The following is a 22,875-nucleotide window of genomic DNA, read 5'->3' as shown; positions in this document are numbered from 1 at the left end:
GAGGACTTGGCATGGGCAACCCGAGTTATAGCAGAACCAAAACGGGGGAAGCCCAGCCGGTCTCCGAAGCCCAAGTCACATCCTCAGGTCATCTGGCCACACGCTGTGCCCCAGTCAGCTGCGCAACAAACACCCCAAACTTAGTGGCTTCGAGCAACGATTCGTCATTCCTTCTCGTGGCTCTGTGCGTTGAGTGGGCTCAGCGGGGCTCTGGCTTGTTGTCTGTCATGTGTTTGTGGTCAGATGGCGGCTGGGGCTGAAACCAGAGAGAGCCTGGACTCGGAGCGAGGCCCACCACGGCTTCCTCACTCAGGAGGCAGGCAGGGGACGCTGGTTCGGCAGGGACTGTCCACGGTGGGGGCAGGGCACCTACTCCTGGCTTCTCCGTGGCCCTCGGTCTTCTCACAGTGATGGCCGCTGTGTCCCAAGCACAAGCACGCCAAGGACAGGCCGACGCTGCCAGGCTTCTTCCAGCCCAGCCCTGGAGTCTCACTGCTACTTCCATCCTGTTCTGCTGGGGACCAGCCTCGACTGGGTGGCGGGGGCACCGCTCAAGGGCCGTTGGTGGAGACGAACCACCACATGAGCTCAGTGAAGAGCAGTGAGCAGACCGACGGGGGGAACTATTCCTCTCACCCTTGGTGTCCAGCTGGCTGGGTTCCTGGGGCAGTGGGCACTGAGGCTGCCTTCACCAGGGGGCTCAAGCAGAGCACGGGAGCTCCTCTCCCAGGGCAGCCCAGGGAGGCTTGTCTGGCCCCCAGGTCAACAGAAGCGCGATGGAAGCAGTTCTCCGGGTGACCAGATCTCTAGCTCCGCAGTCTCAGCACCATCCCCGAGACCCCATGTGTACCAGGTCCCTCCTCCCTCCCCCGCACACACCGGGGTGCTTGTCTAGGGCAGCCAAAGGGGGTAGAGTCTGAGGAAGAAACATCTCTGAGTCTTGGTCCTCGAGTCTCCTCAACCAACACCTCAGCCCCCACCTCCACAGCGCCTCCCGGTGGCTGCGCTGCTATTGCCTCAAAGGCAGCTGCAGAAAACCAGTCAGGTTGGCCGGGCCAGAGGCTGAGCAGGAGGTGCCACTTGGAGCTGTGCTTGTAAGAATCCCAGAGGACACTGTGACCAGCTGCTCACGCCGGGAAGACGAGGTCTCCCATTTTCCAGTTTCACGGCTGACAAAGCCAAGAAGCAGTCCCACCCCAGGGGCCGAAGGCAGCTCCCCAGAGGTAGACGGGACTGGCTTTAGAAGCCCGCCCATCGCCAAGCATGCTGCTCTGCCTCAACACTGGGCGTGGAGGCGAGGGGTGGCTTCCCGTGCCCCACGGCTACGGGTTCGGAAGAAGGGTCTTTAGGAGGACTCACAGGCTGACGTGAGCTTGTACACGTGTGAGCTCCAACCCTTCGGGCTGGCTGCTCACACAGGGGGTGGGGGCCTCTCCCCATATGGTCCAAAGCAACTCAGCAAGGGCCGCTTCTAATCTAACTCTCTATTTAGAGGCCATTTCACTTACAGGAAAGTTGCAAGGACAGCACAGAGCACACCTGCACACCCTTTACCCAGATCACCTGTTGTCAACGGGGTGTCACTCTGCTTCCTCATTTGCACACTCTCTGTGACTACATGATTTTCCCCCTGAACCACTGGAGAGCGACTTGCACACATGAGGGCATGCCTTTCCCAAACACGAAGACATTTTCTGATGTAACCACAGTGCAGTTATCAACCTCCGACACTTAACCCTGATGTCCGTTATCACCGTCTCTCCCTTACAGAACACGCAGCCGAGGCCCAGGATGTCAGACCTCGCCTAGCATTGCAGACAGTCCCTGTGTGGCAGGGCTGGGTCTGAGCCCAGATCTGCCTGATGCCAAGGCCCGTGCCCAAGGAGTGGGTCTCTGCCATGCCCTAAGGGGCATCGTTTGGCACTGGCTTTGGGAGAAGGCGCTGGGCCTTCTGTGGGGACAGCTTCCCAGCAGCTACTCGGAGTGGCTGCCCCCCGCCCCCCCCAGCTGGCCCGGAGCCCTCACTGAGGCAGCTCCCGGCCTGGCACCCTCTGGAAGGAGAAGAGGCTGGCGGTCTGAGAAAGTGGGGTCTGGGAAGTGAAAAGGCTTTTGTTTTTTCCTGGTTTCTACACAAACAGCCCCTGTCAGCACGCCCCCAGGGCCAGAGGGAAACCAGGCCCCTCCTGGTCTGGAAACCCAAGCCCTGGGCTGTGGCCTTGACTTTCAGCCCAGCACAAGGAAACTCTGTGTGTCCTGAAGGGGCCAGTGTTTGCAGCCTCACTTCCACCCGAGACAGGTCATGTTAGAAACGACTTACTCCTCCAGGGAGAGGGGGCCTCTTTCAAAGGGTAAAACCCACCGCTGGCTGCTCAAGGGCAACTGGCTGGCTGGCAGGAAGGGAGGGAGCAGGGGCGGGCGAGTGCTCGGGATGACTGTGGCTTCCACGGTGGACACTGTCCTCCTGTGCAGCTCCTTAGAAGATGGAGGTCTGACCTGGTCTTGCCCTGAGATCAGGGGCTGCTCCCCAGCCAGGCTCTGGGGATCCAGGCAGCACTCTCCTCTGAAGCCCCCAGCTGACCATCTCCTCGGTCCTGAGGCCCCGAGCGCCTTCCCAGGAAGGGGAGATGACACCCTCCTGTGAAGATTCAGGGGTCCTGCCTGGAACCCAGCAGCTACCCAGACTCCCCAGTAAGGCAGGAGAGTCAGCTGCCCCCCCTGGAACCACACAGCGCTCCCCGCTCGGCCTGTGCCACCTCGTGCCGCAGCCTTTCCTCCTGCCCACTGCTCTCTCTTGCCCTCTCTGCCAGTCACAAGCCTGGAGACTCCAGGAGGGCAGGACCCCATGGGGCTCATGTAGGTTCATAACCCAGATTCAGGGGGACCTGCTCTCAAGAGCAGAGCAGGGAGGCCCAACAGGAGCCGAGCTCCTGGGGGAGGAGCCGGTCTCTACTGTCCTCAAAGCCTGGCTGTGCCAGAGAACACCGGTTGCTGCAAAATGAAGGCTGGGGTGGGGGTTGTTCAACAACAACTACAAGTTCCAAGGCGGCACCAGCAGAGCATCAAACCAGTGAGGCCTGGGCCTGTGGACCCCGCACAGCTGCTCGCTGCACACCCAGGAAGCTCTGATAGCTGCTGGACGGAGCTGAAGAGCAAGGCTGATGAGTGCCACGGTGCAGGGCGACAAGCATGTAAGCAGCCGGCCCCAGAGGCCAGAGGGCAGGATCCCGCTCTCCTCCACCTGGCGCTCACCCCCGAGGCGGACCCGCTGGGTCTCTGAGCGACCTTCAGAGCATCAGGTCACCTCTTCTTGGTTCTACCGCCCACTCCAGGGTTCCCACTCTACGGAGTCACTTCTCCCTGGCCACCAGGATTGTTCCCGGGAGGAAGAAGCACAGCGTGTCCTGAGCACTCCCACACGCTAGGCACGGTCACGCCATCCTCCTGTGTGTGCGTGTACATGTATGATGGATAGTATATACACATAACGAAGGGGATAAAGCCAGTGCATAACTGTGCTGACTTAAACCCCAAAGACTGGGGAGCAGCGAGGAGAGGAAGTGGCCGCACCCCCAGCCCAGCAGACTGTGGGCTGACTTTCTCCTTAACCTCCCCCGCCTGCCGCCAGGTAGGGCCCCAGCTTCCTGCTTTCATCAGCAAGGTGCGCAGGGGGAGCTGCCGAGGCTGCACTATTTGGGGAAAGAGCTGATGGTGGCAGCAACAGCTGCTCTCTTCCTTTCTGGGAACCTGCAAGGGCATTTCAAAGTGAAAGGAAACCTCCGCCTCCAGCAGGTGCCCAGACAGCCACCAGGCTGGGCGCTTCCCCCGGGCGGGTGGGCTTTGCCAGGGGCCCAGCATAATTTCTCTATTTGAAAGTGAAGAAAAGGAGAGGCGTGGCTCACGCACTAGCCTGCACCTCCTGGGAAGTCAGGCAAAGAGCAGCCCAGCAAAGGCAAAGGAAGAACAGGCTCCAGGCAAGGGGAGCAGAGGGGGAGCGGCCTCTTCCGGGGGCCCCTGTGCCCCTCCCGTGGGTGGTGTGTAGGGGATGCAGGAGGCCGCACACGCAGCAAAGCCCAGAGGTGAGGGGCACCTAGACACTGAGAGATGCTACGCTCTCCTCATCCCCCCACATCCCATGGGGACCTCACCAGAGGACGGATGAAGGGCACATGAGTCAGAACTCAGGGGCCTGGGAGGCCACCTCCCCTCCAGCCACATTACTTCTGCCTAAACAGCAACAAACATTTACCCCCAACCACTCGGCCTGCCCTCCCCCCATCACCTCCCCCAACACAGAAATCCCTCTGCCCCAATTAACAGAGCGGCACACAAACAACTCGCGTGCCAGTGATGGGGGGTGGGGGCGGGAGGGGGGAGACACAGGACCTCCCTCTCCACGGAAAGCGAGATTCATTTATTAAGTGCCTCTCTGGCATTTCCTTTTTTTGCCTTCATCCTGCTTGTTTAATATTGCATTTGACATTCTCATTTTATAAATGGTAACAGAAGCAGAATGGATGGCTAAAATTAGCTTACGAGTGAGAATGATGCTACAAATAGGGTGGGGAACACAGAAGCCTAGTTAATTCCACCCACATCACTCCCCCCCCCCCCCCACTTTTGGGCTGCTTCCCGACCCAGCTCCCAGGCCTCCAGCTGAGGAGGAGCAGCCTGAGGGAGGGGACTGTGCCCAGTCACCCGGGCACCCTGCCAGGTGGCAGCACCCCATGCCCACCCTGCCTGGGGCTCTGCGGACCGCCTGGCCCAGCTCTGCAGCGGCAGGTCCCAGAGGCCAACCCAGGACTCCCCTGCTGTCTCTCCTCCTGGCCCCTCCCACCCCTAAGAGCCTGCTCCAGGGTTAACCCCCCAGGGTGCCCTGGGCTGAAGGCGGCAGACCTGAGACCGCAGGCTTTGCTGGGAGGAGTGGGATGATTCAGCCGCAGGGCCTGCGTCAGCTTCCCTGGGACCTTCCCTGGGACCTCCCCTGGGTGCCGGCTCCCCCGCTCTGCTCTGTGGGATGTGCCCTCCCCGCCCCAGCGCAGAGCGTGCCCACCTCACACCCTGCCCTGCCCCAGAGATTTGGGTCCCAGTCCTGCTCTGATCTGCACACCTGCATTTTACTGACCTGTAATCCTGCCAGGAAAGCCTTAGCTAGTGAGCACGTATTTGTTCAATAAAATTATTCTAAGTATCATAACAGTGGTGACGACAATAATAGTAAAAGACCCTTCACTTCGATAGAGCACGCTGTGTCCTTTAAGAGCCCTTCCCGAGTCCTCAGCCCAGCCCTCTCTGAGGCAGGGCCATCATCACTGTCTCAGAGGTGGGCCCAGAAGCTACGTGACCTGCCCAAGGTCACACACTGGAGCAGGGAGCAGCTGCACTGGGCACTGGGCAGTGAGGGGGTGGCACCTTCTGCTGAGCAGGCCTCTCGGCTGGACAGCACCCTGCTCCGAGCATTCCTCCACTCCCACCTGCCCCGCCCCTAACACAGAAGGCACCAGTACTTCCCGCAGGCTGCTACCCCAAACCCTGGCGTCTGTCTGGGACCCCGCCCACACTGCCTCTGACTAGTAAAAAGTTGACTCAGCAGTGACCCTAGGTGGCCCCGGAGATGAGCAGACGCACCTGCCTTAGCCACATTAGTTGGCGGGAGTAGGAAACTACAGCTGGTGGGCCCAATCCAGCGGCTGCTTTTTTGGTAAATAAGGTTTTACTTTAATGTAGCCACACAAACCATGTACATACTGTCCTGCACTGTGATGGCACAGTTGAGTAGTCGTGACAGACACAGGGCCCTCAAAGGCTAAAATAGTCGCTATCTAGCCCAAGCATGTCAAACTCAAAGGCTAACACGGGCCAAATAAACGAGGCATGCGGCCCGTGGGCCACGAGTTTGACATGCTTGATCTAGCCCTTTACAAAAAGTTTACTGGCCCCTAGCTTTAGGCCAAATGGACGAAACTTGCAGTTACCAGGGCATGTGTTCTGGAGGTGCAGTTCCTTCAAGGCTACTGGGTCCTACACCTTACAAACAGAGAAGCCAGGACCCCAGGGTCAGGACCTCCAGAGCTTTCTATAACCTGCAAAGGGCGGGGCCATTGTCCTCCTGCTGCACAGAGGGAAACAGGTGCTCACAGGACAACCATCGGTGGAGCTGGGATCCAGGCGTATTCCAAAGTCCCGGGAGCCTCTATGTAAGCGACTCAGCAGGTCCCAACCAGGAGACCAGGATACTCGCACGTCATTCGGAGGATCCAGCCCTCACCCCAGTGGTGCGCCCAAATCGATTTACAATCGATGCTGCAAGACCCACAGCAGAGGGCTAGGGTGAATCCTCCTGGGAAGACCTGGTCTCTGACCACAGGGGACTGTGGGTGGTGCAGGCCACCTGGCTCCCTGCTCTCAGGGTCTCATTCCCTCATCCCAGATCCCTTCCTGACACTGGGTGACCACTGTGACCTGAACTCCTATGTGACCTCTCGCTAGCAGTGGTCCTCGTCCCGTGCTTCTGAGCCTTTAATGTGCGCACAGATCACTGAGTATATGTCAAAACACAGATTTTAATCCAGTAGGTCAGCGGGGAGGGAGAGCGAGACTGTGTTTCTAACCAGCTTGCAAACTGCTTAGCAATTTTCATAAATCAGATCACCTTAAAGCAGTGGTTCTCAACCTTCTGGCCCTTTCAATACAGTTCCTCATGTTGGGACCCAACCATAAAATTATTTTCGTTGCTACTTCATAACTGTAATGTTGCTACTGTTATGAATCGTAATGTAAATATCTGCGATGCAGGATGGTCTTAGGCGACCCCTGTGAAAGGGTCGTTTGACCGCCAAAGGGGTCGCGACCCACAGGTTGAGAACCGCTGCCTTAAAGATCAAGGAGCAGGACCATTTAAAAGCACCCTACAGTAAACCAATCCCCATTTTTCAGTTCTGAGGTTTGCCTACATCGGCAGCAGGGTGCAGTGGGAGCACAGGGTCGGAGCCAGAAAGACACAGGTCCAAATCCCAGCTCTGCCACTGAGAACCGTGGGCTGTGGAAGTCCCTCCGCCGCTCTGAGGTCGAGTCCCATCTAAAAGACGGGACGACCCCGACCTCAGCACGAAAGGAGACGCGTGTATATAAAGCTCCATCGCAGCGCCCGGTAAATACCAATACCTTCAGCTGAAGCAGGTGTGGAAAAGGCACCCCAGGTGCCCGGGCACCTTTCCAACTGACCCCCAGTTCTCACCGGTGAGGCTGATGTTGCCTCCCGACTCCATTTGAGGTGGGGCCTGAGCCAGGCCCCTGAGGAAGCCCGGAGAGGTCTCTGTGGCCCCCGCCTCCCTCCCTGCCGCTGCCTCGCGCTGGCTGGCCTGCTGCCCGCCAGGAGGGCTGGGAGCTGCGCTGGCACTAATCAAGCTAGTGTCCCTGCTGCTCGGAGGCGGCTCCAATCAGGGCCGCGGCGGGAGGCCTTATTAGCTGCTCCCGCGCCTGGGCTTGCAGCGTGGCCCGAGGTGTTCCTCTCCGAGGGTCACCACGTGGCTGTGTGTGTGCGTGTGTGTGTTTACTGAGAAGGGGCCATGTCTGTGCTTCACTCTGACCTGTGCCAAGACAGAGGAAGGGGCGGAGCCTCAGGTCTTGGGGGTTGGCCCTGAGCGGGGGCGGTGGCCAGCTGCCCCCAGGCCCCTCACTCACCTGTCGGGAGACCCATCGTGGCTGACAGGGATTGCTCATCCCCACTTCGCCCTTCTCCCCAGAAGGGGAATTGGGCCGAGTGAGCCCATCTCCTTTGCCTTTTCTTAGGAAAACATGGAACCACATGGGCAGCAACGTGGCTGACCGGGCAGCCAGTGGCCTTGGGAGGTTAGACCAGCTAGGTGACCTTTAACGTCCTGTCAACCTGGAGGGGGATAGCCTATTCGGTACAGATGTGAGCTCTGGGCTTAGCTCTTGGGGCTTGAAATCTGGTGCTGGCAATGACTGGCCCTGTGGCCCTGGGCAAGTTGCTGAACTTCTCTTTCTGCCTCATCTTGCTCATCAGTAAAATGGGGATGGTAATTAGCACCTACACCAGAGTGGGTGTGATAAGCCAATGAGAAGAGGTGCAGAAAGCAAGTGCTCAGCACTCAAAAATGTCAGCTATTCACAGGATCTGTGTGGGAGGGGTCCCTTGGCCATCCCCTGCCACCACCCTGGTGTTGACCTCCTTCAGCCAGGGCCTCTGTGGGAGGGATGCAGAGCTCTGCGCTCCCAGCTTCCTGACAGCTCATGCCTGCTGCTGGCTCTCCAGGATGGCAGAGAAGGGCCCTCGTTTTTCAAAATGCCCAGGAGACTCGCCAACCAGATTAGATGGGAAATGGCTCTGGAAATGCTGATGGGCCTCACAGCCACGCGGCCCCCCTCTAAGCCTTATTTCTTCGATAATTATTCATACGGGACCCCGAGGGCCAGGGCACGGAGCTCTGAGTTAACCGCAGGCCTGGATGCTGGTCCTGCCTGTGCCTAACCAGCAGCGAGCCCTTCCTTTCTGTGACCGGCAGAGACCAGGCTCCAGGCACGTTGGGATGGTGCAGGCTGCTCCCACTGAATTCACAGAGGGTCCCAGGGCCCCAGGACACGGTCTCTACGGCTTCCCAGCACAGCCCAGTTGACAGAACACGCCCCCGGACAGTCTAACTGCCAGGGTTTCTGCTTGGCAGTCTCTGAGGTCTCCAAGTCTTTCCATCTCTCATTTGAATTCTGTCCGTCGCACAGTTTAAAATTCATTTCCTTTTCCTTAGGCATCAGAAGTAGAAACCAGTATCACAGAATCCACAGCGTTTCAGGACTCAGCTCCTCTCCCAGTGCCCTTCAGAGGAGCCCGCAACCCCACAAAGGATCGTCACAGGCCCTTAGACTAGAGTTCAGGGAGGCGACCTACCAACGCCCTCTCCAGCAGCTTAACTTCCTTAGAGCTTGAAAGGGCGGGGCTGCGAGCCTGCAGGGACACTTTCAAGCCTGTCTGTGACCCCAACCACTCCACCCCACCCCTTCCTCTCGTCTACTTCCACTTCTGCTTATTATCTTAAATAACAAGTAGCAGCCCAGATTCAAAAGGACAGATACCCTAGCGCTATAAACAGGTACCTGTACCTGCACAGTCAGCCTCTACCTGGTGGAAAGAAGTGACACCTGTGGAATGACTGGGGGCAATGGCTACAAACCTCTCTGGCTTTACCTTGCTGGGGCGGAAACTCTACCTTCTGATCACCCCCTGCATCATCTGGGGATTCACCCTCTCACCTGGAGCTCAAACGACTGTCTGTCTGGTTCATCCGACAGCCAATAAGCCCAAGATCCATGTCCCTTCACTACCTGCGCAGCCCTGGAGCGTATCTCCTGGGCCTCGTTTCCCCACCGGAACAGTGGAGAGAATAAAGCCCTTCCCCACGTGGGCCTCAGGTTTGTCTCAGAGCCAGCAGGGGTGAAAGGCCACACATGTGCGTTGGAGGCAGCGCTCGGCGTGGGCCCTGGCCGGTTGATCTGGCCTTCCTGATGAAGCGGTGAGTCCTGGCAGGCGGGAACGGAGCCTGCCAGTCCCCGCGGAGTCAGTCACCGCACACCTGGCTGGGGCAAACATGTGTCTGGGCCTCGCAGGCAGCTTCCCTTTTAAGCCCTCGTCTCTCTCGTTGTAAGAATTGCAAGTAGGAACCTACTGAAAGAGAGGGGGACCGGCTGGAAGGCACTGGCTTCCGTAGGGCAGGAAAGCCCAGGAGGGCACCTGTTATCCCCACACACTTACCATCTTAACGCCTGAGCTGACACCTCTAATCTATAGCATGCAGAGAAACGGTATTTTCATTTCAGATGCCTATGATGGCTAGGAACAATACCAACAATATTATTTTAGTGCCCTGGGAAAAAATTAGCAAGTCAAATATTGAATCAGGCCTGTAGCACCACATGCTAAGCAGATTGCTTTGATCTTATCCACACTAAAAGCTCCATTATTGAGTTTAAAGTCAGGGAACACATATCAGACCATAGACAATGAATATCTGAATACATGTTTCCGAAGTAACGAATGTTCTGACTAAAGGAAAGAAAAATATACTGAAGTTACAGCTGCGATTGAGACAAAAATTTGCCCTCCTTCTCTTGGGCTGGCCAACCAGAATGTTTGGCTCTGAAGGACCTGCTGAGCTCCCATTGCTCTGCAACCAACAACCAAGGGCTTTCTCATCCATATTCTCAATCAGAAGATGGGAAAGCAGCCGGTGTGCACATTCTGCACATGGTGTGGCGCCCTCTGGTGGCCATTTATCTGGGAGGCCTACCTGGCTCCCCAAACTTCCAATGATTCAACCTTCCTCTCCTTCTTGAGGGGCCCCCCAGGAAAAGGAGCTTCAGAGAGCGAGAGGGAGGGACAGAAGCAGCTGATCATGACGACGAAACCAGCTGATCGGAGGGAGAAAACGTCAGTTATCCAGCAGGGCCCAAAGAGAGACGTAATGGTGGTAGCCAACATACCTGGGATAGCCTGCACTGCCCCGCCCCCAACCCCTCTAATTGCCAAGCTAAACAGCAAACACATACCCTAAGCCAGGGATATGGTGAACTACAACCTGCCGACCACATCTGCCCCCTGCCAGCGTGTGTACGGCTGAGTTAAGGGCAGTTTTTACATTTTTAAATGGTAAAAACAAGCATTTGTGACACATGAGAGTGACATGAGATGTCATCGTCAGTGTCCTGCTCGCTCATGGACGCCTTCACGCTACAACAGCACAGCAGCTGTGGCAGCCCATTGTGTGGCCTGCAAAGGTGTATGACCCTGTACTCCTGCTGTTCGCAGGGCTGAGCCCCTGGAGTCCGGCCCCCTTGCCCACATGCCCCCTTGCCCACCCTGTAGCACGGTGACCCAGCTGAGGCAGTCGGCATGACGCGGTGTGTAGAGGGGGGGGAGGGAGGCATCGCCTTTCAGCACGACCCCTGCAAACTTACCATTTTATTATTGATTTCATGGAAATGAATCTCACAGACTTTCTCCACAACGTCTTCATTCTCAAAAGTGACAAAGCCGAACCCTAAAGGAAAAGGAAAAACAGAAACAAAAAAAGAGGGAGGGTGAGTTCAGTTCTGGCCGCCCACGCGTTTCTCTTTGTTGTTCTACAGGGGCCGCAGGCTCCTGGGCTGGGAGCCGGGGGTGCAGATCCCTGGGAGGGACCCCCAGAGGTGGAGGAAATGATTTCTAATTGGTACCCTGGCGACAGTGAGGAACAGTTAACGATTTCACCCACAGGCGGCGGGTGCTGTGTGGCTTCCATTTGCCCCCAAGCAGACAAGACATTTTCTTGTCTGTCATTTGCAAGGTGGCCGGCTGGTGGGCAGCCCACAGCGGCGGGCTCACCGCGGGGCCACGCTTGCCCTTTCTGCTGGAATGGCCAGCCCTCTGGTCGGCCTCCAGACCGAGACCGTTATTTGTCCTTTTCTTCCTGAATTACTTCCTCTAATACCTCATCAGGACATCCTGGGGCCTGGAAGAAACTATTAAAAGTTTCAGGCCTCTGTTCTGCGCAGGCATCCTTTTTCTACTGCTGCTTCAAACGCGCTACAGGTTTGGGGCAGTTTAAGACTGTTTGATGCCTGCTGTCAGCCTGTCGGCTATCCGCTGAATACTCTCGGCTGGAGACCGCCTTTGCTAGACGAGCCGAACTGGGGAATTTTGGCAGGCGACCACCGCTCAGCATCCCGAGTTCCTCTTGCTGCCCTCCCGCCCCTCGCTTTCTTCTCTTCCTGCCCCCGACAGGGTCTCCAGCACGCAGCCCCATCTGTGACCCCGCTGGCAGGCGCTGCTCTAGCACACGGACCTGCTTGCAGGATGGCACCCCACCTCGATGAAACGCAGCAGCAATGTCAGTGCCAACAGGCAGAGCACACAGACCCTGATGGGGAGGCGGGGGGCCTGGGTTCCAGCTCTGACTCGGCTTTGGCTTCCAACCGACGTGTCGCCTCTGAGCCTGGGGTCCTGCACTGGCAGATTATGGTGGTGAGCCTGGACACTGGGTCCCACACCTTGAGTCACAACCCAAGTCAGGATTTGCAGGGCTCTCTGCTACGGGCTGAATGTGTGGGTCCCCTTCCTGCAAGTTCATAGGTTGACATCTCAACCCCCAGTGTAAAGGTGCTGAGGGCCTTTAGGAGACATTCAGGGCACCATGGGAGGGCCCTGGTGAAAAGATGTGGAGGAGACGCCAAGGAGATGGCTGTTTGTAACCAGGAAGCAAGCCTTCACCAAAACTCGACCGAGCTGGCACCCCGACCGTGGCCTCCCAGCCTCCAGAACCGTGAGAAACACACTCTGTGGTGCACAAGCCTCCCTGTCTGACGAACTCTGTAAAAGCAGCTCGAACACAGGGAGACGCTCTCCTCTCCGGAGATGTGAACCTGGCCGAACGCGAGCCTGCGCGTGGAGGAGGCCGCGATCAGCAAGACAACTTCCCCCTGAAAGGCACACGTCGGAGGTTCCCACTCACGGAGAGCACCTCCTCTATCCAGACCTCCTCCTCCCTCACGACCCTCACTCTGGCCTGGGGGTGGGTCATTCCGGACTCATTTTCCTCAAGCCTGGACCCCAGCCCAGGCAACCTGTGAATCCCTACACAAGCCAGGCAGGCCAGTCCTTGTCGATTAGGATGAGTGCAATGGGTTGAATAGTCTCCCCTGCCCCCCTCCCCCCAATATATCCATGTCCTAACTCCTGGAACCTACATATGTGATCTTATTTGGAAAAAGCGTTTTTGAAAATTTAATTAAGGGCCTTAGGGTGGGTCCTAAATCCAATGGACAGGTGTTCTTATAAGAGAAAGGAGAGCAGAGTGGAGACGCAGAGTGGAGCAGAGATTGGAGGGGTGCAGCCACAAGCCAAGGAATGCCCGAGCCACCAGGAGCTGGGAGAGGCGAGGTAAGGCAAGTCGCCACAGGGGTCAGGAGCTGAGTTCACTGCCATGGAAGTGTCTTTTTGCTGCGACCCACGCCTTCCTGGCCTGCTGTGCAAATAAATCGCTGCCCCAGCTCCAGGCCCAACCCCATTCAGGACTCCCACTGCCCCAAGCTCCCACTCTGCGCCAGCGCCTGGGGACAGGAAGAGGCGTGCGGAGCTAGGAGACAGGGATTAGAATGCAGACTGTGCACCGGGAAAGCGGGGCAGGACTCGGGGCATCATTTCAAATTCTGACTCCGATATTCTCCCTCGGGTCCCTTCCCTAAGCCACAGGCTCAAAATTCGAGGATCACAAAACTGATTTTCGTGATCAAAGGAGAACGCCTCGGATGCATACCGGCTCAGTGATGTCGGGACTCACTGGCAGTATTTTAAAGATCTCTATCATTTTAACATCCCTGTCTGTTTGGCCCAAACAAAGAAAGCAAACTTGATTATGTCTAAGATATTTATTTATTCCATTTGGAGAAACCAAAGAAACAGTTATCAATAAATGTTACTCGTTAACGTACGATCATTTCTATCTCACAGGTGCCTTATCACTTACAATGGAACAGTAACCCAGCGATGAACAATAAATTAAACCAAATAAATTAAACCGAGGTGTGAGAGGCAAAACAAAAACAATGAGGCCAGGAATCTGGGAGGGGTAGGGTGGTAGGTGGGAAAAATCCCTTTTTGGCATCAATGTCTGATTTTTTGAAAATTTTCTATTGGGTGAAATATACATAACAAAATTCACTATTTTTTCCATTTTAAGTGTACAGTTTAGTACGCTATTGTGCAGCCATCACCAACACCCATTTCCAGAACTTTCCCACCAACTGAAACCGTCCCCATTAAGCAATAACTCCCCATTCCCACTCCCTTGGTCCCCGGTAACCTCTGCTCTGCTGCCTGTCTCTGTGGATTTGCCTATGGGTACCTCAGGTAAGTGGGATCCGACAGTATGTGTCCTCCTGCCGCTGGTCTGTCTCCCTCAGCACCATGTTCTCAAGGCACCGTGGTCTCCCGGACAATGTGTGGGGGAGCCTTCCTGACCAGGGGCAGGGAGGACTCATTATTTCCCTCCTGTTTCCCCAAAAGAGAGCCCCACAGAGACTCCGAAACGGGGCTTAGGGAAGCCTGCGAGACTGCGGTGTAGCAGCCGGTTAAGAGAAATGCATAATTATTCTCACTCAAAAGCGGCAAACAATAAGCCATGTGCCCCTGGAGACTCCCGTCGCCTCTCTGGGCCTCTGGAAGGAGCAGGAGGAGCCGGGCAGAGGAGCAGGGGACAGGCGGTCCTGCTCCGGTCCCGGCCAAGGAAGGACTTGGATCTACGGTGCATCTCCACGAGCTCACCCTCCACCCGGGCCCTCTGGGGTCCCTGTGAACACCCCCACTCCTGTCAACTGGTACCCCAACTGCTCAGGGTACCAGCTGATAGGGAGCATTTAAAAACGAAATTCTACATCATTCTCCTGAATGAAGCTAGCAGTACGCTCTATTTAAGAGATAAGCATTTAACAGTCCAATCCTTTCTCTCTCTTTTATTCAAATGAACAACACTGAATATTCATCTGAATAATACAAAGCTATAAACACGCCCACACAGGCACAGAGAAGAGAATAGATATCTGAAAACAAGGTACCTCAAAATTAAAATGACCTGCTCCAAAGGCAGTCGCTGAGGAACATCCGGCAGTTAATTTACAAAAAATTCTTTTTTAGGTCAGGGAGGGAGAGATGGGAACGGCTTCCTCCTCGCCTCAAAAATAATTTTCTTCTCTTATCATATAGGTCAATGAACACTAATAGGCATTGAGCAGCGCCTAATGCATCCTCAGTGAAAATCAATGCAAAGCCTGAGTTAACACACTTGGTTAATGGGGGGAAAGTGAGGGGAATAACACGCACCCGGCTTGTTGAGCGGATTCTGACTGTGCCCACGAGGAATTTAAGGATGGGGGGTGCTAGCATATTTCTAACTCAGGCAGCCTCCTCTTCCCGTGAATAACTCAGTGCTGAAGGGCGGGGCAGCACCTGTGGGCCGCTTCCGGGGTAAACATGAGAGACGTGGGTTTGGGGTGGGGAGTGCTCTCTGGTTTCACCGTGTTTCCCCTGCATCAATCATCCTACCTGGCCCCCAAGGTGACCCTGTGCGAGGCGGGGCGGCCTCTGCCCTCACCATTTTGCTGAACTGCTCAGCACAGTTGAGTGACCTGCAAGCCGTGACACGTGGCCGCGAAGCCAGAGCAGGACCTCAGAGGCTTTCTTGGCTCCATAAGACAGGTTTGGTGGCCCCGTGGCTCAGAGCGGCCCTGGGGCATGGGGGTCTGTGGGCTTCGTCACAGTCGACCCTCAGTGCGCGTCTGATAGTCGGCATTCCAACTCAGGGAGCCGCCATCCCCAGCTCAGAGCGTAACGGAGCCCCCTCTCTGGGCTACGGCGGGCTTCCGCTGCCTGAAGGGTCTTCCTGGAACCCTGGGTGGGGAAGGTCTCAGACCCCACCCTGCAGGCCCCTCCGACCAGAAGGACAGAGGTGAGCACAGTGGGATGGGTGGCTTCACATGCCCTGGATTCGCCCTAAAAATAGAACTCATAGAAGATTGATTGGTTCTGAGAACAAAACAAGCTGGCTCCCCAAAAGGGACGGCGTGTCTCCGACTGCGGCCGGCCGCTCTGGGAGACTCAGCGCACGCTCCCTGCACTCAGTGAAGTCCGGTGTGAGCTGCCAGTCAGAGCTCCCGAGCATCTTCAGACGCTAGACCCTGGGCCAGCGATGGGGCCACAGTCCCCGCTATGTCTGCCTCCAGGCCCGAACGGTAACCTGGACTTTGGTACGTGAGAATCCCGTTTCCCACCAAGCCACGCACGGTGCCTCCCGTTATTATTTCTAACGTCCAGTATCCCCAGGCAGTTGGTTATTATCAGGTCGCATTCTTATAAGTACCACGCGCTAACCAATTGCGCCACTGGAGCTCCTAGGTCGCATTCTAATAACCATTCTGAAAAGAGAGCATATGTGCATGTACTGAGCAGCTGTTCTTTAACTCAGTCTTCGTCTCCCCTGTGCAGCAGGAATGACTGGCCCACTTCACAGATTGAAGAACTGAGGCCAGGCGGGGGGTGGGAGAGGGAGCCTATGCTCTTTCCACCACTGTCCACCGTCTTCACATGACAGTGTCTTCCGGACTCTACACGCGTCTCGCACCTGGCTCTAGACCAGGGGTGGGCAAACTTTTTGACTCGAGGGCCACAATGGGTTCTTAAACTAGACCGGAGGGCCGGAACAAAAGCATGGATGGAGTGTTTGTGTGAACTAATATAAATTCAAAGTAAACATCATTACATAAAAGGGTATGGTCTTTTTTTTTTTTTTTAGTTTTATTCATTTCAAACGGGCCGGACCGGGCCGGCGGGCCGTAGTTTGCCCACGGCTGCTCTAGACCCTGCCCCGTCACGTCCCTACGAGAACCTCTACACAGTGGGGGACAGCCCCCCACCCCACTGACCCGGGAGAAGGAGACAGTGCGGAGGAGACGTGCTCGTCTATGCCAGCTGAGTGCTGCTTCCCTGCGCCCGATGGCCCTGAGTCCCTGGAGAGAAAGGCAGTGAGGGGACACTGAGGTTTCTCAGGCACACAGCAGAAACTACTTTTATAAAGAAAACCACGAGGGCACCTCCTCAGCCAGCCTCGCCTGGGACGGGCATGGGGGGGAGGGGAGGGCCAGGGTGCCTGCAATGGGGCTGGCAGCAAGCGTGATGCTAGCGGCTTCTCGCAGCGAACGGGCTCTGTAACGAGTCGGCTGCGCTGGAGGGGTGAACAGAGAAGCACTACGCCCTCGGCTTATGAAGAACAGAGACCGGGGCGGGCAGGCTGACCCGTGGCACACGCAGGACTCAGCTCAGGGGCTGGTCAGAGACAGACACGCGGGTCAGGAGGCCCTCCGAGGCAGCCGCTAGCTGCCGCTCTCGCCGGGGCCAGTGAACCACCCCGGGATGGATTCCGGGGGTCTGCAGAGGTCACCCCCTCTCTCCTCCCCGCACCTTCCTTCCTCCCTGACTCTGAGCCAACAAGCGGCCTCTTCCTGGGCCCTTCCTGGCCTGGCCTTTCCTCCCTCCATGTCCCCTTCAGGGTGGCACTGCAGCCCCTCCACCGTGCCATCACTCATGCACCTGCTTCCTCGTTTACACCAGTAGCTTGGCAGCTGGTTGCTGTAAACTATAATAAAATGCCTTTCCAAAAAATGAAGGAATGTGACCAGACATGCCAGACATCATGATATTAAAGCCGTGTCAATTAATTTCTCCCCCTGCTTGATAAACGAGCCCCGTTCCATCTCTTAATAATGAGGAGAGAAACAAGAAAAGTTGACACTTAGTTTAATTTATTTTCTCAACTTGCCTGGTCATATTTCTTTCTGCCTTGCAGGGCTGGCTGGGGCTGTGGGAATTACAAGCGGCTGGCGCAGGCGAGGCACAGGTCGGTGCGAATCGACGTGGGTCTCCTTTTTCCCCCCCGCACACCACTCAGTCAGGAGGGGAGAGTGACTGGGAGAGCCGGCCTGCACCTGCGCCTCTCCAGCCGCCCTTGGGGGCCGGGGAGAGTGGGGGCCGGGGAAGGGAGCAATCTCAGGTGCATGGGGAATCAGATAACAGAAATGACACTATCAGATTTCCAATCTACTGCTCAAGACCGAATTCCCTAAATTAATATGAAGCTACGTTGGCGGCATTTGCCAGAGGGGAGCCAATTTCTCACTGGAAAGGTGCCTTTCCTTCCTTTTTAGCCCACGGATGCTCTAGCTGCCACCACCGACCTTGAAGTGTGAGCACCAACCTTCTACAAGTCAGATGCCGGCCGTGAGTCAGCGAACGTGTCATGAAGGCTTTAGTGGCCAGTGATTTTTTCACGTGGCCACCACAGCCTCAGGGCCATTTCTGGAGGTTTGACCACAAACCCGGCTGGGGTGGAAGTGCAGTGTGGTCCTAAGCCAGTGTCTCTCGGTGTGCCCCCCCTCGGTTTAAAATGCAGGTCCCTGGGCTCTACCTGCCTCTAGTGTGGGCTCCAGGACGTGACCCAGCCTTCTGCACTTTCACCAGCTCTCTGGTGAGGCTGATGCCCACCCAAGCCTGACGCTGCTCTCTGCTTCCCAATTCAGGACAAGCAGAGTAGAAGTGATCTGGTAATAAATAAATAAATAAATAAATAAATAAATAATCCAGAACATTCCACATGAAGGGGAAACTAAGGCTGTTGTAAGAAGCCCCAGATATCCCTTCTTGGAAAGCTGGATCTCTCAGACCCACAGGCCACCCTCACCCACAGTAGGGGGACACGGGGGAGGGGGGCAAAGAGGATGCTCTCTATCGCAGGCTCAGGGAGGGATCAGAAACCAGTTCTCACTAAAGTGTAAATGACTGATTTTGCTTCTGCTCCCAGAAGTATTAGTGGTTTACCTGTAACAAACCCTTATGCAAAAGCAATTCGGTTTTATTTTAGAATTCCAAACAGTTATTCAGGAGGTGGGAGACTTTTTTTTTTTTACACTGATGGGCGGCACCTCCTGGTCTGTGAAATCAGATGAGTATATAGAGAGCCCTACGACAGGGTGGGGGTTCTGAAAAAGCCACCCAGGAAGGAAGAGAGGGAGGAGAGAAAGGAAAAGGGAGAGAGAGGAAGCGAGGGAAAGAGAGTCACTGAGGGGCGTCGCTGTGGAGGGGGAGAGAGAAAGACCTCCAACCATCCCCAACTATTTTTCTAAGAGAGAAATCTGCCATGAATACTGATGATGCGATTTGAAGGCGCCGGTGGCTGCAAGGAAAAGGCCGTCTCATCCCAGAGCCTTGTTAACTGAGGGGGAAAAAACACCTGTGATCCGGGCCAGACAACCCCAACCTCATTTCATTCTGAGGACGCTCCGTAGCAGCGATTCTGTGAATGACACTTGTCAGGGCAGCAGATTAGTTCACAAACCTATTTTTTGTGCACGGTGTTCCATCTTGGTCGGGAAAATAGTCAGTTCTTGGCGAGAGAGACACATATTACTGCTGTTAAGTGCCAATATAAACTCTGGGACGCGGTGGTAAATTCACCAAATTAAATCGCTAGACAACTGGCTCGGATCAGGACCCCGGCAGAAGGTGCCAGGGCCGCGGCGCGCGCCCAGCGGGGCGGCAGAGGCTGAGGTCGTGCACGCAGCTGGAGCAAGGGCACGAGGACACTGCCTCCGCCGCGGCCCTGCAAACCTCAGAGCCTGGGCAGGAGCGTGTCCTTTAAAGCTTCTACTAGGTCCCGGGGCTTTCTGAGCTCAGGGGAGACAGGGCACCGGCTGGGAGCTGGACTCTGCAGAGGTGGGCACTGGGGTTGGTCACCCCAGGCTCTCTCCCCAGAGAGTGGGTTTCAAATCTGTCACCTTTCCTGACACTCACTCTCCAGCCCCACCCGCAAAGTGGGCAGCCTGAAGGGAAGAGCAAGTCTCCCTTGGCCTCAGTGCCCTGCTGAGGTGAGCTTTGGAGAGCGGGCTTGGACTTGAGCCAGCAACCACTGGCTATGTGACCGAGCAAGTTCCGGAACCACTCGGACCCCCAGCATCCGCCTTTGTGGGGCAGAAGTCAACCTCACCGGACAGGAGGATCGCTTGAAAACACTCATGGGGGGTTAGCTACCCTCTGCCACCCATCAAATGGGACTCTTTATGGCCTCTTCCCTACCCCAACCTCCAGGTCCACACACGCTTACCTCACCCTCTGCCTGGAGCTTTACTATGAGAATGGATTTGATGTCAAAGTGATGCCATGGTGCCTTACCAACTATCACGGGGAACAAGATTCAGGTAAGTTCCCAGGCAGTGTTGTCCCTTAAAAAGACCAGACTGTGCTTCCTCTTGGGTGAAAACCAAGATCATGCACTGGTCCTTGAGCCCCAGGCCCTGCGCGGGCTGGGCAGGTGTGGCCACCCTGGCCTCATCTAACCACTGGCGCACAGCGGCGGCTCCGGCGGCTGCTCGGGGCTGGGAACCTGCCGTCGGGCTGCGGAGGGAAAAGCCACAGGCCCCTGTTCTAAAGGGGGTTCCCTGGAACCCCCTGAAGAGGGAACGTGAAGGGGACAGGGAAACGAGGGGGGAAGGTGAAGAGGCTCACCCTGTATGGAGAGGGAACCCCTCAGAAACCACAGCCTCACCGGCAGTCGTCTCCAGACGCCCACCTGCCTTCCCTCTAACAAGTTCTCGCATCGGTTGCTGGCCTCAGATAAGGTTCCAAAACTCCATCAAAAAACCACCACTTGGAAGCAGGCTTTCAGCACTGCCACAAATTATATGACTTTTATGATGAGGTCTGGTTTCAGAATAGTCCCCACTGACAGGGCCCTGGCTGGACGCCCACCCTGCCGGCCCCCCTCCGCGCTCCCTGCAGGGGGGTCTGTTCCGCGTCATCGGGGCAGGCGGGCATCGTGACTCCAGTGACTCCAGCCCGCCCGCCCGCGTCAGGCCCACCCGGAGTCGGGGGGGGGGGTGGCCCATCAAGGTGCCCCTGCAGGAGACACACGCTTATTCACATGGGAGGGTGGCCTGTTTTATTTTATTTTATTTTCTGGGCTGTAAAAGGAGCTGTGCTTAACATCTGGAGGCCAGATCTCTCCGAGAAGCTGAAACCAGCAGCCCGGGCAGCCTGGTGGGGGCGGCAGCTCTGCCGAGAGCTAGCTCTTCAGCTCCCAGATAATGTCCGGGGTAGGGGAGGGAGGAAGAGGATGCAGAAGCAGGGGCCGGGGGCAACACAGCCCACAGACTGCCCACTCAGGGCGTTTCACCAAGCAGTAACAACAGCACTGCCGGCGAACTTACTGGAAATGCAGAGTCTCGGGCCCAACCCCGGACCTCCTGAGCCAGAATCGCACGTCTGACACCTTCCCCAGGTGATTTTTATCAAATTAAAATGTAAGAAGCACTGGTCGGAACCCATGAGGACACATTTTTAAAATGCCATCCTGCACTCCACCCTCAGAACTGAGTGAGGTCTGAGGCAGCACCCCGGCACCTGTCTGTTTGAAAGTCTCCCGTGATTCAGATGTACAGTTAGGGTTAAGAAACACTAGGAAAGGGGAAAAAAGTATAACGTCTAATTTTTGTTTTTCATCCACAATAATTTCAGCTTCACTCACAGTTAATATGTGGACTGAATGGTCCTGGTGGCCTCACATGACCGTACGTCAGACAGACACTGGTCTGAGAGGGTGGCTTACAGACCTCTGAGGGGAGGAAATGCCACAGGGGGAGCAGCCAGCAGGGCACCGCCTTCACTCACCCGCTGCAAGCAGGGCTGGTACGGAGCGCTGCTGACGTGGGGCCAGTAAACCAATGCACAGGTGACGTGATTTGGCTTTAAGTAAAGGAACCCTCACAGAACGGGCGCCGCGCAGACAACCTCGCCTGCAGGTAATCTAATGACGTGAGCACATGCCCGGGTCAGAAAATGGCAAGTTGACCATGTTCCAAGGAGGCCTCCTCCGGCCACAACACGCCCCCAAAACGTGTTCTGATCCGATGGGGCAGCCACGAGAAGGAGAAAGACCCTCGTTTCCACAGGAACGTCTGCTATATGAGAAAGCACTCGGGAAACACACGTTCCCAAAACATTTCTATTGTTCTGTGATTTTGTTGTTAAAACCGATGTAACTGGATTTCCTACGAAAGCTCTTGTATCTGCATACATTTGAAACTTGGAAACAGAACTATGAAACTCAATTTTAAAAAAATGAACATTTCAATGGATTTTGAACCCATTTGTTAAAAAACATAAAAATGCAGCACTTGATTAGTGTGCACGAAGAGCTGATTGACATCAGGGCACATGGAAATTTAATAAGCTGAATTTCAACAAAATCCTTTGCATAATTGGAGGATGGGGCTGAGAAATTAGTACCCTGATTCAGCCAGCAGAGTGGGTGTGCCTCTTTCCCTGAGCCCTGTGTGTCCTGGGGGCGTAGTTTTCAGTAAGACGGGACCGAAACCAAGGATCAAAATAAGTGAGTCGTAGAATCCAGACTTCAGAGCTGGACCACAAAGGGTCAAGTCAAGATTCTTTAGGAGCACATCCGATCACATTACTCTCACTAAAAATATTAACAAATAAAAGCCTAAACATGGCTTATTTTAAATGTATCCCACCCACCTGTATTCCTATAGGGTGTCCCAAAATTCACGCAAGATTTGCAATTCAATTCAATTGCAAATCTTGCGTGAATTTTGGGACACCCTATAGTTATACAGGTCTTATAATAAACATGATCTACTGACACAGTGTACATGTATAGAAATTGAAAATCAGACAAGATATATTGGGGGGGGGTTCATTCCCCCCCACACACAATTAAAAGGTCTTGGAGATTCCTGCTCTGGAAGGAGGCGTGGCCGTGGGTCCGGACCTCTGGTTCTAAAGTCTTTTTGTCAGAGACTACGAAGTGCGAGAGGACAGGGTGCGAGTAAGCAGGTCCTTCTGTGGCTGCCAGATGGTGTGGAGATCTGCTGACTCCTTGGGGCCTATGGGTGGGATGTTCATGGGGGTCAAGAGCCAGCCGATTCCAGGGTCTCCTGGGCCCCCCAGGTCAGTGCACAGAGTGATAAGAAGGCACTTTTTGGGGGGCGGGGGTCCACCCTTCAAACCTCTGCCTCCTACACATTAATGGCAGCGACACCTGAACTCTTCTCAATACATTTTTCAGAGCATCGTATCTTCATTAAAATTTTATTCTATTAGCATTCTGAATCCAAACCACTAAGTACATAATTGCTAAAACATGTGTTAAGCGACGACATATGAAATGCCGGTTTTATCGTATTGTTAATTAACAGAAAAGTAGGATTAATACGTTCATAGATCATTAGGAACATTCAGCTCTTCGGCGGGCGGGGGGGTGGTCAGTG

General features: G+C 55.4%; 1 protein-coding gene across 11 annotated transcripts in view; it reads right to left on the bottom strand.

Annotated features, from left to right (window-relative positions):
- Positions 1 to 22,875, bottom strand: part of MSI2 (musashi RNA binding protein 2) — a 348,681-nt gene that overhangs the window by 52,705 nt on the left and 273,101 nt on the right. For all 11 annotated transcript variants that reach the window (XR_009449177.1, XR_009449178.1, XR_009449179.1 and 8 more), the window contains exon 8: positions 10,969 to 11,051. Coding sequence is in view for 8 of the 11 variants with exons in the window: in XM_059669570.1 (XP_059525553.1) it covers positions 10,969 to 11,051 (83 nt within the window). In the remaining 3 variants the exon portion in view is untranslated. The remainder of the gene's footprint in view (positions 1 to 10,968; positions 11,052 to 22,875) is intronic.

Source organism: Myotis daubentonii, chromosome 16, assembly GCF_963259705.1.
Source record: "Myotis daubentonii chromosome 16, mMyoDau2.1, whole genome shotgun sequence".
Taxonomy (NCBI): Eukaryota; Metazoa; Chordata; class Mammalia; order Chiroptera; family Vespertilionidae; genus Myotis; species Myotis daubentonii.
This window is presented reverse-complemented; position numbering and strand designations above follow the sequence as displayed.